Here is a 17564-nt window from a genome sequence, read left to right as displayed (position 1 = left end):
AGCCTGCAAGTCTGCACGAGGTCAAGGTGATAAACCTACACTGCCATCATATCAGCGCAGGCTATTGGGTGAAAAGTAGAGGTTTACCCATGCCACGCAGAGGACAGCGGTACTCTGAGCGGAAACTCGCTCTGCTCCTTGCTGTTTGTTTATGTCTCATCATAAATACGGGGGCTTTAAGAGGATCTGCTAATTACCATTCCACAGAGAATGAACGATCACGAAGCAATGACTTCAGAAAGAGGCACAAGGTGATAGAGGGATTAGCTCCTAGAAGAATTGAAGGTTCCAGTGCAGCAAAACCATGAAGGTGAATGATAAGCTGCTCATTATGTGTCACCTTATCACTGGCGACAATTCCTAGATTGCTATATTGGCTATATTGTGACCCTTTATTAGGCAACAGACATAAGAAGACAGTAAACAACCGTCATTCTTTCTATATAATATACATAAAATTCTCCCATTTCAGTACTATAAAAATAGACCAGATTTGGAATTGATACAATAGTCTACACCAGCTGTAGTCAAGTCATTACAAATTAAGTCTGTGTTTGAGTCTGAAAAGATAACTTAAATTAAATTAAAAAGATAAATTATCCCTTAGAGCTGAGTACAACTGGACACCACATTTACCTGTTTGTAGAGTAAGGTTCTGTGCTTGGGCTTGTTGTGCTGGGTGTAGCGGCGACCCAGGGCTGCCAGGTCCTTCATGATGGAGTTGAGTGCCTCTTCGTCATCTAAAGATGGAAGACACATAATAATTATATGCATCGTCACTCTTTTTGGATTCAATAAAGGAACTCAAACAGATACACCTAAACTTTGCAATGACCTGTAGCTTTATGAACTCACTTGGTGGCATAAGCTACCTCCTCTCTGTCCATTCAGCCAGTTAGCTGTGCTTCTGAAATAACTCTTTATATGGTGTGTGTCAAGACTACAATTCATTTCTCAGCTCGGGTTACTACTTCTCACTTCTCCATTTTCATTTGACACTCTGCCCCCCTACCACACACACTGACGAGTACTCAAACCTGTGTATAAAGGGCAGATCTGCAGGTGAGCATGTCAGACATTATCATATCAAGAGACTTTTAATAGAACCATTTATCTGAGTGTGGTGATTATAACATAAAGAACAGGTCGTCGGCCTCAGTTTCTGCCTGCCTGTCAGAGGAGCTCTGAGTGCACCGTTTATAAAAAAAAACACACACACACAATTCAGTACAAACGAGACCAGGTGTGTGCCGCGCACTATAAACAGCACCTGTAGGAAAGACTGCATTCTTCAAATTCGTTGTAAACATGATGAGGCCTGAGATGTCATTTGATCATGTTCCCAATGCACAGCTCTTGTGGCCAGCTGCTCGTCTGTCCTTTGGGTTCACCCTGGGTTCAAATCACACACAAACAACGACTTACCCACCCAAATTAAAGATGCACCAATCTAACTTTTATCTCTTTTTTTTTTTATCGCAATATTTTCCCAATTAGAAACCTCAGCTCAGTTGAAAATCTGCATCCTCGCTGTGTGGAATTCATTTTTATATAAGGTAAACATAAGTCAGAGATTGTTGTGTTACTAAAAACAGCCTACTACTGCTTAATGAATAACTGATGACTGAAATATTGAATTTTCTAATGACACTGATGAAGAAACTGTATATAATTATGGATCAGGCTGGTCCCTGAGCTGTGTAACAATCAATTAATATTGTCCCAATAACAAGCTGGTGGATCAGATCAGTCGACCCAAAATTTGAATATGGACAAATATGAATTAAGACGTATATGGGCATAACTACAAACACTCCCAACTGAAGACAATCAACCTAATCAAACTTCAGAAGTCAATTAACTCCTGCCAGTTGGTGATAAGTGTTGTTATATTTTTGGGGCGTCTGTAGTTCAGAAGGTAGAGCGGGTCGCCGGTTCGATCCCAGCTTCTCCAGTCCACATATTGTTGTGTCAGAATACCATTCTACAAGCTCTGGAAAATAAGGCTGAACTCGCTTATTTCAACTGTTATATACCTAAATGGAGATCTGCAAATAAATCCAGAAATGTAAGGCCCATCACAAACAGCAGTGTTCAACTGGAATCAGCATTTCATTCAGCTGTACTGATTCCTCAGAGATGGATGTCTCAAAACATGGTCACATAAAACCAAAAGAGCTCACTAGGATGTTTTTTTGTTTGTCTGTCCTGAAATGTGGATGAACTGACCCCATTTAAATCTAGCATTAGTTACTCCTGTCAGAAGTTACTCTTGACCTTTATCAGCACTGAGGTTCAAAAATAGTTTTTTTCTGGTAAGATACTCCCACCACCTTTCTTAGCAACTACAATGTTTCAGCTCTGGTCCAAGTGGTGAGCTAGTCACACCAAATGGCCAGCTGACTACAGACATACATCTTGTTTGGCAATCCCAGTATAGCAGCAGAAATGACATGAGGATCACTCCCTCCACTAACAGAGAAGTCAAATAAGGTAAAACGATAAGAAACATTACACCCACAAAACAGCCAATAGTGCAAATAGTAACAACAAGGCAACAACTGGTGAGAGCAGGTCTGGTGTGCTTCTGAAATAATTCTTTATATAGTGTGTCAGAACTAAAATTCATTTCTCAGTTCAGGTTACCACTTCTCACTTCACCATTTTCATTTGACAGTCTAACCCCATCCCCCAACAACAAGGCCTGATACTTTTTATATGAATGATGATAAACCAGAGAACATATTGGATGGTTTATTATTGAAAAGCACCACAATAACTGAGATTTCAATTTAATTACAGAAAATCCAACACGTTAGTCTGAGAATGCACCTATTGAGCGTGTTTCTTCATGTAGCAACAAGTTTATGATAAGAAGGTAGCATTGAGAGAAAGATGAGCCACACCACCGTTTTCCTCTCTGGCTTGTGTAAGAGCAAAGACTGAGAAAGGAGTGAAATCACGCCTACATGTGTAAACAATCCGCATACCTCCACAAAGCCACACAATGCTCTTTCATCAAACAGCTGTTACATACCATATCGAAGAGAAACTCTCAGATGTGGCTGGTCATAATATAAGCTTTCAGCAGTGGTGACCGCTCGGCCAGGCTTGGTAGGAACTGAGTCACCATCTCCGCACTGAAAACGGAGCTGGGCTAACCACATTATTTCATATCAGGATTTTAATGGATTTTTGATTGAATCAGTCAAGCATTTCTCCAAAGCCACTGTAACCACACCAACAATAATCAAAAGTCCTCTCTTCTTCTTGCATACAGAACACAAAAAATGCACGATTTAGCTTTGTTTTGTTAATTATGATGATTGATCTGTCAATTTCATTTTATAAATCTATAAAACGCATTGCAATTTTCCAGAGCAACAGGTGAAGATTTTTATTTGCTTTCATAACCAAGAGGCAAATAAAAGCAAAGGAATAAGTTAAAAAATTATGATGGCTATGTTGATAATATTTGTGATGGTTGATGGGGGAAATAACTTATAACAATATTTAATTTCCTCAATTGTATTCAGATTCTTTAACAGTTTCAGTACGGGAATATAAAATACTCCAAATGTTGGATAAGTAAAAATATGTCAGCACTAATAGGAAAATGGTCCTTGTGAGTGTTGGAATTTAGCCTAGACTACTGGACTGGGATTACTCATGCATTAAAGTGCATGTTGCTGCTTTAGACTATTGAGCTATTTTAGATTATTTCTATTCAATAGTCTGCAATGTAGCTATTAGGTACATGTATGAAGTACATCTAATGGAGTAAAGGAATAAAAAGTACAATATCTCCGTGTGAATAGGAATACTCATGTACGGCACAGGTATGTCATATTTCTACTTAGAGTATGTACAGTAGTTGGGTTAGAGTAATTACATTCCATCGCTCATCTTTTGTCAGTCAACTAATTTAATCAACTTCTGCAATATATGGGAGAAAAACAGCAAACACCTAGTATTAAAACTAATCCTAATTTTATTTGATGCAGTTGACAAGATGGATTATTCTGCAAAAACGAATCAACAACAGCTTTTTCAAACACTATGTCTATCTTTATTTCTCATTATAATGGCGTCTCTCTCTGGTGATGTGTCACTTCAGTCCAGCCTCTACAGGCTCAGAGCGCCAGACCTCCCTGTGCACTTGCAGTCAAGGATACAAAACAAACAACAGAGGCCTGCACATGTGTGTATCTGTGTGTGTCTGAGGCATGTTCTGTAACCTATGGAGGGGAAAGTGGGAGGGTAGGCTGGAAAAGGGGGCAGTGAGAGTGTGAGAAATGCGTGGTGGTGCAGAGACCCAGCCATGATGGCTGCCTAAAAATGAAGTTATTACATCATTCAGGCCTGGTCTGGAGTCACTGCGTCAGACCAAGGCCAGCCGAGGCTAACCACCAGCACAGCGGAAGGCAACCAGCTCATACACCAACTGCACATCACTGCCAGAAGATGCCTCACAAACCCACGACAGGAACTTTAGGGGCCCCCGTCAACATGACTCAGCACGGTGATAACCTGTGGTTTACCTGTAGGCCATATTCTGTGCTTTTTATTGTATATTGGGTCAAATGTGGCCAGGATAAGAAAAGGGGGGATTCCAAGAAGCTAAGTAGAGCAAGAAGCATTACACAATGGAAGCTGCTTGCTGACAATTACATCATCACTCTACACCTTTCTTTTTTTCCCCCTCAGGCTAAAGCTGAAAACACTGAATGTAGCAGCAGGTTAAATGAATTAGGTAATCCACTCCAAGATAGTTTACATGCATAAAATGAGTCTTTCTCCTGGCATTGTAACTACTGCTTGAGCAGGTAATTGCAAGTTCTCAGATACCAGAACAGCTAAAAGTGTTTGGAGCCAAAGAAATGGGAATAAAAGATTGCAACTTGCAATCTAACAAAGTGTGTGTAAGGGCCAGTGTGGCAGAAACTGTGTGTGCGTGAGGCAGGCTGCCTGAATGAAGACTGAGGGGATTTCCTGGTGCCGAGAGAAACATCATGGCAAAGGCATCCGGCAGGATTAGCAGCTGGAGCCAAATGTGTCCTCACTCTCCAACAACAGCAGCAACAGCACTGGCTGAGCTCTGACGCACAACTTACACACACTAAGATACCCTCACACCACCTACACTAAAGCAAGGGAAACTCTATAAACTCTTACGCAGTTTGCTCTTTGTTGAAACTATGCAAATTTAACATCTAATAGGTGTGTAAAAGTCTAAACTGAATCTTTCCTTTCACTAAGAACAACAGCTCCTTTTTAGGCTACCACTAGCTCTTGAAGAGAGCAGATGTAGATCTAGGAAGTTTGGGAGAGGGTGACCAGGCTGGGGCACAAACTCAGAGAGGGGTGGCACATTTGAAATGCATGTAAAAAGTTAATCAAACCCCTAATTCTGTGAAATAATAAACCATACAATATTAAGAATCAAATTGTTTATTTTGTGTAAAAATGAGACACACACAGTGCTTTCTATAGCTAACTTTGGTTGTGCATCTTATTCACGCCAAGCCGGGGACATCACTGCTGCACAGTTTATCCACCATTCCTAACAAACAGCATTAGACACTTGGTAACATAAAGAGGACTGGGAACATGCTAGCGCCAGTCAGTGACAATAACTCTCCCAGCATCTTTCTTCTTTTCCGTTCTGGGCCATATTTATCTCCTATGCATTTTCTTCATAAGTGCATCAATTTATTCAATTAAAAGTTTATGAAAAAAGGTCAGAATTATAGTGTTTACCTTGCAAGTTTCTGTGCTGTCCGGGTCCATTTTGAAGACCGTCATCTGTAAAAAAATAAATATAAAATAAATACATAGATGGACAGATAGACAGTTAGATAGGCAGCCTGTGTGTGGATAACACTGTAAAGAAGTCAAAAATAAATCGGCACTTAAAGTCCTGACCAAAAGGGTGCTGATATAAATTTCCCATTACACCAAAACATGGGCACCCCTGCATTTGTCAGATAACGCGCCACTTCTCCCAGTAAATTGTTGCAATCACAAATTCTTTGGTATTCTACACCCTCAACTTAATATTTGGTAGCAGACCCTTTGTACAAAATAACTGAAATCACTTCCTGTAACCATCAGTGAGTTTCTTCCACCTCTCTACTGGAATTTTGGACTACTTCTTTTGCCAACTGCTCCACATCTTTCAGATTTGAAGGGTTCCTTCTCCCAACTGCTGTTTTGAGATCTGGACTCATTGCTGAACCCATTTCATCGTGTTTGACTGTAGGGACCGAGTTCATTTCTTTGAAGGCCTCACACTTCCACCATAAAGCTCTATTTTAGTCTCATCTGTCCACAGGACGTTCTTCCAGAAGGATTGTGGCTTCGTCAGGTAAGTTTTGGCAACGTCCAGTCTGGCTTTGTTTATGTTTTTGTGTCAGCAGTGGGGTCCCCCTGGGTCTCCTACATAACGCCCCTTGTCATTCAGACAGTGAGGGATAGTGTGAGCCAACACTGTTGCACGCTGTGCCTTCAGGTCAGCTTGAATTTGTTTGGAAGCTGATTGAGGTTCTTTATCCACCATTCGTTGCAACCTGTCATCTCTTTTTCTCTTTTGTCCACATTCAGGGAGATTTGCTACAGCGTCATGGCCTGTAAACTTCTTGACAATGTTGTGCACAGTGGTCACAGGAACAGACAGATCTCTGGAGACGGACTTGTAGCCTTGAGATTGTCCAGGATTTTCCACCATTGTGGTTCTCAAATCCTCAGACACTTCTTTGCTCTTCTTTCTTTTCTCCATGCTCAGTGTCGTCCACACGACACAAAGGTTGAGTCAACTTTTCTCCATTTTTACTGGTTGCAAGTGTGATTTCTGTATTGGCGCCACCTGTTGATTGCTACAGGTGAGTTTTATTATAGATTAAAGGAGCATTACATGCTTGAAATACAACTATTTTTGACTATTTTGAAAACGTGTCAGTAATTCTGTCCAGTCCATTTGTGGAGGCCTGTGTGGAATGAATCAGATTTGGCTTTTTTCTCTGCTTTTTTGTTGCTCGAATGCAAACAAAAGAAATAAACATGAGAATACCAAAGAATTTGTGATTGCAACAGTTTTCTGGGAGAAGTGGTGCAAAAATGCAGGCGTGCCAACATTTTTTGCCATGACTGTGTGAAGTATAGTAGGCTACATTGTGCTTGGTTATATATGAAAAGAATGGGCAAAAGATATTGAGTTTTGTTTACAGATGTCCGTCAGTCAGCAACAGTTTGAGAAACGTACTGTAGCTCCTTGAGGCCTCGAGGTACTGTGCACATGCAAATATACCACAGGAGACTGTTTATTGTTTGACTGGTATTGTGTGGGGGACAAACGCTGTGTGTGTATCTGGGAAGGTAGGGGTATTTGACTATTTTTGCACATGAGTGTTCACAGGCCCGGTAGGTGTGAATATAAATAAACATGCTACACCGGAATTGTGTGTACTTTGAATGTTCAAGGGAAATACAAACACCATTTACAACTATGAACTATGAACACCATTCTTCCAAAATATCATTTACATCATTTTCATCCTCATCAAACCATTCACTGACCCCTCGTGCCCAAGAGATGACTCCTGTCAGGACAGAAATGTTTCATCATAAGACAAAAGGTGATCACTCAGAACAACTTGTATTACTTTTCAGGCACCCTTAACTGTAAAGGCGTAAGTGGACCCAAATTATGCCAGCATTTGCATTTGTTATGCTTCTCCAATCCCTGATTTGGGTTTGTCACTTTGTATATTTGTCATTTGTCATTCTGCACATGCACAAACCTTCTCATGTGCAAAATAAAGTATCAATATATGAATAAAGTAAAAAAAAAAAATCTACAAACAACAATGTAAATAGTACAAAACCAGTGTATAAAAATTGGCTATCTGGAGCTATTAGCAGCTTTCTCACTGCTTTTCCTATTATGTACATGTGTTAACTTTCTCTCTACTGCTCTGAGGAAGTGTGAGATGTGCGTTTCTCAGTCATTGTGCACTTTTCTCTAATTATATACTGTGCAGCAATGTGCTTCCTAATATTACTCACCCATGTTTACTGTCATCATCAGGAAGTGACTCTGATGAAACTGAGCACAGAGCTCAACTTCTCTTCAGCAAAGACTTCACCCTGACAGCAAAAGAAAACAAAAACAAAAACAACACAGTTTCAACATCCAAGAACAGCATAACTATCCTTAATATTTCATTTAATAATATTTCTGTGATTGAACAGAAACACTGACAAAACAGGATGCAGGTGGCAGTTTCAACACAAAGCTTTTTTCCTCTCATTAGTGTCCTTAAGTTTGTTTTTAGTCATCTTTATTTAATGAGCATGGCTTCCTGATGTTGACATATCCTTTTATGAAAATTCCTGGCAGGCAAATAAAAATATGACAGCCAAGAGTTGCATTAGATGCCGGTAACGCAATCCACGTAAATCCTGTGATTGCCCTGGTCTTATTGCCGCTCTGAGGACCACAGGTAGCAACTGAGGAATTCCTCTGTGGTTAATGATGAATGGGCCTAAAGCCCTTTACACCTCAGCAGCCAGGTAGGCATGGGTATTTGCCCAACAGCCTGCTTTAGGTAAAGACCATGAGAATTCCAAAGACAAAGCTATAGCTTTCTTTATTCTTTGATTTGGTGAGCACAAAGTTAAAAAAAAAGAGGTTGTCCCATGCCATGATAGAATAAAACAGAAAAGAGTGTGACAGTTTTTTGTTCCACTGATGACAATTTTTCAGAATAAAATCCATCCACCAACCAAAAAAAGGAACTTTCAGTACTACATAGAGTGAAATTAAAGACACATTTAAAACTAGCCTGTCTATATTTTGCAGAACAGAAGCATTAAAACATATGACACTTAAAGGTAAAAACTAAAATGTAAAGTACAAGAAGCACATGCACAGAAAAGTTAACAAATCAACTATTGCCTCATGCCACCTGTACAGCATCTCCTATTCAAAGTGATCTACACCATGAGCTACCAGGTTGTATGGGCAAAACCCCTGAGTGTATTCAGTAAAGCATGGGAGCATTTTCTTTTCTTATCTTTTTTTTTGAAACATTGTTTACTTCTGGTTTGGCCATCTCCAGTGTCCTTGTGGCATGTATTTTTTAAGTCTGTACCACTGTGTACAGTATGAGTCTTTTACCTCAAACATTCAGCCGGCCTGCAGAGACACAAAGAGTTGCTCTTTGTGTCAGCCAGAAAACTTTTCCTAAAAGCAACAAAGACAGCCACTAGAGCAATTTACAGCCTGAAGGGCAGAGACAGAGGGTGCCAGCAGAGTCTGCACATGGGTACATGCAGTACACTGTACACAGTGGCACAAATCACAAAGGCTTGGACTGGAAAACTAAAACTAAACTAAAAGTATAAATATGAAGCAAAAATGTTTCAAGGATGACCACTTCCTGAGAACAGGGTGTTCTAAATATGTCACAATATTGCACACTCACTGCTGAGTATTTACACTCCACGGCTTCCACATAGCATAGAGTATATTCTCTCTGCATTATATTGTTCTTGTTGTATTTTTATTTGCTTCCTTCACTTGCTGCTTTAAAGTGCCTTAGATTTGTGATTTTACTGCCTATTTAGATTTGTGTTATTGCTCATCTACCTTATATTTCACTTGTATTGTGTGGCATTCATGTGGACGGCAAAGTAAGAATTTCACTGTACAGGGAAACATGTTTCCCAACTGTGCATATGACAAATAAACCCTTTGACCTTGACAATATGAGCAATATATGTGCACAAACGTATGCTAGGACAACAGCACAGTGCACTAGACACATACAATCAATTTACTACAATTAATATGAGGTAGCACAGAGTGAATTACAGAGGGAGGGGGTATGATGTGCCACAACAAAGCTCTGTATCAGGCTGTGCCAGTATGGTGCTGCTGACTGCACATGAAAGAGATGAAGAACAGCCATGAGACAGGTGGTCTCCTAATGCCACGTCACTCTGTCTGCTGATGACGCTACACACACACAAACACATAACATGTGCATACTGGAAGAGAACAGCCGCTGTCCTGTGCCAGCCCGTCACCAGATGGCCCGTCTGCTTTGCCCCTCAGCCCAGCGTGATGCCAGGCTCGTGGTGCTCACTGATCACCAGCCCAGTTCTCCACATACTTCTTGGCAGGCGGGCAATGTTACAGCCCTGATTGTAGAAGATCAAATGCTAATCGACACTCGCTCTGGTTGCTGTGCTGCCACACGTCCTCCCTGAGATGACCGCCTGCCTCTCTACTAGATCATTTGTGAGGAAATTCATAAGACAAACCCACAAATGCTGCACACATCCAGAAATGCTTCAAAAACTGTGATGCACTGCACCGTCGGGTCAAAGTTTCACTGGCAAGGGCCTCTTCTTTGTTAATATATGAGGACTGTGCTGAAACGGCATAGTAAGGTCATTTAAAAAAGGACGGCAGAAGATGGGATTTCAGACAAGGGCTGCAGGGAATTGTCTGAGCCAGACAACGCAGAACTGTGCTCCTTGACAAACACAGAATTATTGTGTTTTTTTGGGATGACTGAACAAAAATCAGAGCCAAGTCTATGCAGGAAAGCACGTATATGCATGCGCACACACACTAACCTCTTTCAGCTGTGTTACATCATTCTCTAACCAAGTAAACTGTGTCTGTAGGTCTCCAGTAGAAACTCCCGCCTTGTCAAGCCAGAGAAGTGGAAGGCCAGCTCTGCAGCTGCCTGCTGGGCTGAGCAGTATGACCTCACAGCTGACATCATGCTCGTGGAGGTTGATTTCTAAACTTTGCAACATGCCTCTATGGATCAGTGGGATTCCGTTCTCCAGGCACAGCTTTTCTGCATCAAACTAAATCATTTCAAATCAAAATCCATAAGGAAACCCAGACAGGTCAGTCGGTGGAGGGGACAATACAGCTATGAGAGATTAATCGGCAGGGTCAAGTCACTACAGTGATTGACGGCATGGGAAGGTTCAGAACACACCGGCTGATCACAGGCCACAAGGGTACACAATTTCATTCAAACAGTGCTGAAAGTGCTTCTTTTCTGGTTAAACTGAATGAAAACTTGCACATCTATGACGATCAGTGGCAACTTCAGGACTGTCAAGTTTACAGAACTGTGTTTGCACGTTTTAGTTAGTGGTCAGACATTTTTGGGAATTTGCTCATTTACTTTCTTCCCAAGAGTTAGATGCTAGGACAAACTGGTCAGTGCCTTCAGGTAACACCAAATCCATTATGCATATGAAACATCAGCAGGTTATTTACTGTTAATGACACTCACCGAATGATAAAGAAGAAACAATATTATTTTCACTGTGCTGTTTTTACATTAGCTTCCTCAGGCTACAAGGAAACATGGGTGTCAGTATCAGACTGCCTAGTAAAATAGCTAGGCAGAAAAACATTACAGTAGGTTCTTAAATATTATCTATTTTGTTACATAAAACAGTTAACACAAATCTGCACCGTTGATGAGATCAAATCCATGTATCACAGGCCTGTCATCATGAAGAGAGAGTGTGCAGGTCACAATACTAACAGGCTGTCTGAGCTGCACCACGAGCAGGAAGTGAAGGGTGATTAGTGAGACAGGGATATTTAGGTGACTTACTCTTATTAAAAGGTCAGCGTCAGGGTGTCCTGCCCGCTGAAAGATCGCCAAGACGGTGCTGGGGCCACCCCACATGAGTCAGAAGGTTATGTAGGCTGATTCTGGGAAGTAAGACAATACAGTAGGCCCCCCTGCATACTGAGTAGGTTGAAGGTGTCTATGTAGAGACATGCTTGGAGGGCCTCTGGGTGGTGGCAGGAGTGTGTGGGCAGAAGAATGTCACTTCATGTGAGGTTTTAGCACCTGTTTATCATAACCTTTGCTCCTCTTGCTTCATCTCACATGAATTATTGCTGGGACAAGATCCAAGTTCTTCCTGGGACACTAAGCTTTCCTTTCTACAGCACATCCAGAGGTGTCTTGTCATCTAGCACTAAATCTGTGGTTTATTTCAAACAAAGGAATTTTCCTTCTGATATAAAACCATTATTGACACACACATACATTTTGTTACCACTGTAAATGGGTGCTCTCTGGAGGACCAGTAACTCTCTGTAATTATCCTTATTATCAATAAAGTTTCTGACTGTCGGGAAATATAGAAAAAGACATTATCAAAAGCCAAGAGCAATGATTACTCACTTAATAATAACTCTGGTGATCTAATACTGTTTCATATAGCACAGCCAACAAGTCAAGAGTTTTCACATATCCAGTAAAATGTCTCCCCATCTGTTCAGAGAATGGTCACAACATTTGGTACAGGCGTTCGTGACTCCCAGATGATATATCCTAATGGCATTACTATCGGCCTCAGCTGTACTTTGTGCGAAGGGCTAACTATCAATAATCTACTGTAGCTAATATGCTGAATTAACATCGTGAATAAGGCCAACACAATGCCTACTTAACATCAACATGTTAGCAGGCTTACATTGACATTTAGCACTAATCTTGCTGAGGTGTACTTGTTTTGTGGAGACTTTATAAAAGGATTTTGTAGAAAACATGCAATATTCAGGCCACATATGTTCAGTTTATAATGGTATGAAACAGAGAAAACAAGCAAATGTTCACTTTATAATTCAGAAGCAGTGAACATTTAGCATGTTTGCTTAATAAAAGATTGAAATGATTCTAAGTTTAAGCAATGCTGCCATCACTTCAGTTCTGAACCATTCAGGCATGGTAGTTATAGTAGTAAATAGCTGGAATAATCAGGTCACAAAGGGACATGTGGAGCTGGATGTACTACTGTATGTTAAACGTTAAACGTGTCCACCGGTTCCGATCACACTGTGGTGTGAACGCACCCACCTCAGGAGCTGATGGCCCTGTTAGCTCAGAGATGAACAGATCTGCCATCCATTCACAGTAGCCACACACCACAGGCTAAAAATAGCCAAATGAAGTAGTGATTCTCCTGCTGTCCATAGTACTGTACATCTGCTCCCTGGATCTCTAGAACTGTATTCTCCTCTCAAGAGGAATCTAAGCACAACCTGTAAAATAAGCCGTCTTTCTCATTGTGCTGAGACATACCGTTTTAAGCACATTCATTCGGTGTGTTTGTCCACCCATACGCAGCCACTGAGACACAGCTCATAGACTTAAGCCCATTTCACAAGCAGGAACATCAAACAGCTGTGGCTCAGGAAGAGGCAAGAAAGCATATCTGCCACCAAGCTGTTCATGCATAAAATGTCTTGGTTCAGGGCTTTTGATAGTCAAGAGGGGCGTGAGTGTGACAGTGAAAAACCCAAAAGCAATTTCATGATTTAATTTCAAGAGTGGCCCCCTGTTGATTTCATTTAGTATCAGTGCAGCATACTGCAAACTGGCCACACTTCTTTATTTATGTAACTATATTTGCATACACATACAACAAAGATGTCTGAACTGTTGGGGTATTTTACTTAACTTTGTACACAAACCTCCTCATTGTTATTGTTTGACCTAGTCTGACTCTGCGTTGTCTATCCGGCTGTTCTTGCAGCCTCAGGCCCTGTTGCCATTGGTGGCATTGTCCTTACAGTCAGACAAGCCGTGCAGACAAAGCTCAATCACGACAACTTCCTCTTGTTTCTGGAGAGGAGGGGGCGATCCTTACTGGACTTTCACAGATAAAGAAAGGCAACCCAGACTGACCTCAGTCAGTGGGACCTTCCATTTTCCATCTTTTCCTCTGCTGATGGCCTAATTTATATTCTATCAAAGTTGTATTTTCCACCTTTAAACAGTTAACAAGTCCTAAACTTTGGCTGAAAACAAAACAGCTGAAATCTCACATATCTAAGCAGACCCTAAATCCTGCATCATATTGAAACCGCGCTCTCAGCAGTTACCACTTCACGTCATCTTACTGTGCACACCTGTATTTGTGCAGCGTCAATCCTTCTGTAAACAAGCTCAAGCGCTGCCTCATTGTTTGGGACGTGTCCTAAACAACTGTGACCATTTGGTGAATGCAAATCATTTTCACAGGGTTCCTCTCTGGGACTGGCTGAGCTTCTATGGCTTCGCTAAGCAGAGAGATGAATCCTTGCCCAGTTCTGTGGTTGTGCATATTTCCTACAAGGATGTATCTGAAATCCCTCAGGTCATTGTTCTCTCTGTCCTGACCCGTCTCCCAGACTCTGCAGCTGAGAAGCATGTTTCTACAACTATTTTGCTTTGCTGCAGATATGCTAGAAGTCAAGCAGCCAGTATCGGGTTTTTGCCAGAGTGCCTGGCAATCAAGCCAAAATATTTTTTTTGTTCAAACAGAAAAGACAATAATTTTCCTACTTTCATGCTCTGAGTCTTCTGTACAATCCAGCCAACCCTGAGAGGCGTTTTAAAGTCTTTTACAAATGCGGCTATCTTCCCAGCTAATAAGGGTCTGAATGCTGCAGGGATAGAAGCCTCCCTGCCTGGTTCTGTAATCTCTGTAGAGCATGTAAGCTCTGTTACAATGGTTTGCCCACCTCCAGGCCTTTCTTTACCAGTTTGGTCAATCAGGTAGCTTTAGCATCATGGTGGTGGTGCCAAACATCTTCATTATTGTGTCCAAATGATGAAGTTAACTGTGCTCTTTTACATGCTTTTGTCCTCATCTGTAGCATTATGCCTCAACACAATGTTATCTCAGAGCTCTACAAAGAATCCCTACAACATAATATAACATCTGGTGTGGGTCAAAAGACTTATTATAAATTGTGTTCAGAGAACACCATTTTGCCTACATAAACCTGACTTACATTGTAGCAGTCAAAAGAAATCAGGATGGGAAAAGCATTATAAATCCAGAGGCCTGGATGTCCAACTTTCATGCTCCAAAAACACTGTCCTACATCTCCCAGTTGATAATATACACAGAAATGTGCCAAAGCCTGGATGAGCATTCCCAGTGAGGCTCAGTGTTCATCTTAAATCATGTTTATCCATTATTTGGCTCCAATGAGAGGTTATCAGGCCATGCCATCATGAATCTTCAGGGCTCCACAATGAGCAACACTATTTTATCCAACCTAAAATGCACATGTACTGATTTCATGCACTATTCTCCAATCTTGACTTATCATACCATGTATAAATGAGATGGTCCCTCACTCTGACCTTACTACAAAGCGCCCCTGAATCCTTTCCTCACCCAAGCAAAGAGAAGATATAATAAAGGCGATCACTTTCAAGCTCCACAACCCCAACCCTAATTATACTGTCACGCTACTTAAAAAGATATGTCACTTTCTCCCACTAATTTGTTTTGCATTCTAGTGTAACCAGGGAACATCTAAAACAAGTCTGCAAGGGAAGATAACCAATTTCCAAAACAGTGTAAGAGTCACTGCAACCTTTGACCCCCAGCCCAGTGGTGGTTGAGCGTCTGGCAAGTCATCAGCCTTCTGTGAATTCAGCAGAAGATGACTTCACACTCCTCACTGAGTGGGCAGTGTGAGGGAGAAAAGGTCTCCTCAAATCTGTTATTAGAATGAAATGAAAAACCTGAAACATCTGCTTCACCTGTGGAACTTCTAGAAAGTCGAGTGCTGAACTTGTTTCAGACCCCGCTTTTCATTGGCCCCATCAAAACACAATTTGCAACCTGTCGCTTGTCTCTGGCTTGCACTTCTACTATGGGATCCAATCCCTTTATCAGCAAAATTAATTGTTTTGCTAAGGTCACACCAGCCATATCTGTGGGTGGTTTCCATTTGACAGTTTGACACTCCTTTTGAGGCTATTTCAGAGCCCCTGAGGCAACGCCAAGGTGCTGATAAACTCACCCATCACTTTGTTGCTCTGGCTCCTGTGAGTGCAGTTCATACTGATTTGATTTGATGAACATGGTGGCCTAATGTAAATCTAATCTGGTGGACTGTCTCGGAGGTCTGGTTGAAGCTCACCAGCATCTTCATCACTCTTACACTATAATGGCCTAAGCATGGACCTACAACAATTTGCAAATGCATAAATAGAAAGAAGCAGCGACCAGGAAGGCAGATGGGTGGAAAAACATGATGTATGTGAAGGACTCTTCAAGAAAAGTGCTGAGGATTTCTCCTTTCAAGGAAAACACAGGTTTTAACTGACCAGTGTGACTCACAGAGGTCTGGAAAACTGACAGCAGAGAAAAAAGGACAAAATGAATGAATGAGTCTACAGACAGAGAATGACCATGACTTTCCAGAAACCACTCACATCTCCAGACAGTCAAAATATGCCATTTATCCTTGTTAAAACCAAGTGAGAAGAGTCTTTTGCATCGGAACTAACCATCAAAAAAAAAAAAAAAAAACAACTGCAACTTACATCAAATAAGGACTTTTAAACAAAACATATCTTCCTACAACAAAAGATGAGCTATTGTGTCTGTAGAGATCTATTATGGACCTGCACAGAACATTTGCACTGAAATCCATTTGGAGGTAAATAACAGTTTTCATTTGCAAGGTGAGTGAGGGTGCTATCAGCCAACATACTGCACATGCCTGTGTATATTAGAGCTACGTTTCAGTTGTTAAAACAGGAAAAATCAACAATCTCACTGGCACCAAACAAAAGGAGAAAAATAAATCTATACTGGACTCTTACCTTGTTATCTGTGTGACTCCATGTTCTAGTTGCGGCTGCAGGATTTTTGTAGATTAATTTACTATGGAATGTAAGTTATCACAAATAAAAGACAGGAGGTGCGGAGAAATCCCAAAAGATGCACAGCAAATGTTCCCAAAACAGAGGGCTGATACCCGGAAACTGCCCTTTGCACTGAAGCGCATAAATTACAAATACAAGCTGTCTCCAGGCGCTAATATCTTCTCTTCCCCCAGGTGCATACTCCAGAGTTGAGCGTCCTGTTCAGATGCAATACAACGGCGACGTGTTTCAGACTCAAGTTTTCTTCGCCCTGTGCTTCTCTTGTCTCCACACACTCTACAGACAGGAGCAGAATTTTCCCAGAGCTGCGCCTCTGATGTCACCAACAACGTGAGCTCCAGGAAGTGGTGACGCTCTCCCGAGGTGAGTTTCCACGGCAGCGCGTCAACCGGCGTGAAACCGCGCCCCCTTGTGGACATCTACAGAAAGTACAACACCTTGTCCACATGTTCTATTCTGACGCACTGTTCTGCAAGCTTCAGTTTTACAGAGGTCACTAGAAAACCTCGTAGTTTATCGCAAACCAGACCTTGTTGTGATATATAAATATGTATATAGGGATCTGTTAAACATAAAATAGATACGATAGCACCAAAGGGAGATCAGTACACCATATTTATTAGAGGAAAAAGAGTCAGACCTACCATTTATCAACAGTAGACAATGTACCTAGTTCTTATTAACACATCACTCCATAAAAATATGGTAATAGCCTTCTTTATTTGTTTTGCATTTGGAAGGAGTGTATAAACATTGAATTGTTTATGTCAAACAATAATGTCATTGTAAATATATTTGTCAACAACTGTAATAATGAATACAATTAATTATTAA

At 41.1% G+C, this 17564-nt stretch overlaps 1 protein-coding gene across 2 annotated transcripts in view; it reads right to left on the bottom strand.

Annotated features, from left to right (window-relative positions):
* Positions 1–16935, bottom strand: part of map3k22 (mitogen-activated protein kinase kinase kinase 22) — a 34737-nt gene extending 17802 nt beyond the window's left edge. The window contains exons 1-4 of one of the 2 annotated variants that reach the window (XM_020602336.1): positions 16668–16935; positions 8065–8145; positions 5761–5805; positions 637–740 (exon numbers count right to left, since the gene is read on the bottom strand). In XM_020602336.1, coding sequence (XP_020457992.1) covers positions 637–740; positions 5761–5805; positions 8065–8083 — 168 coding nt within the window. In that variant the 5' untranslated portion in view covers positions 8084–8145; positions 16668–16935. Of the gene's footprint in view, positions 1–636; positions 741–1270; positions 1379–5760; positions 5806–8064; positions 8146–16667 lie in introns of those variants that run through there. The other variant, XM_020602337.1, reaches the window with a different exon arrangement.
* Positions 16936–17564: the final 629 nt, after the last annotated feature.

This window comes from Monopterus albus, unplaced genomic scaffold (assembly GCF_001952655.1).
Source record: "Monopterus albus unplaced genomic scaffold, M_albus_1.0 scaffold55.1, whole genome shotgun sequence".
Classification (NCBI taxonomy): domain Eukaryota; kingdom Metazoa; phylum Chordata; class Actinopteri; order Synbranchiformes; family Synbranchidae; genus Monopterus; species Monopterus albus.
The sequence above is the reverse complement of the archived record's forward strand: the minus strand, read 5'-3'. Positions and strand labels throughout refer to the sequence as shown.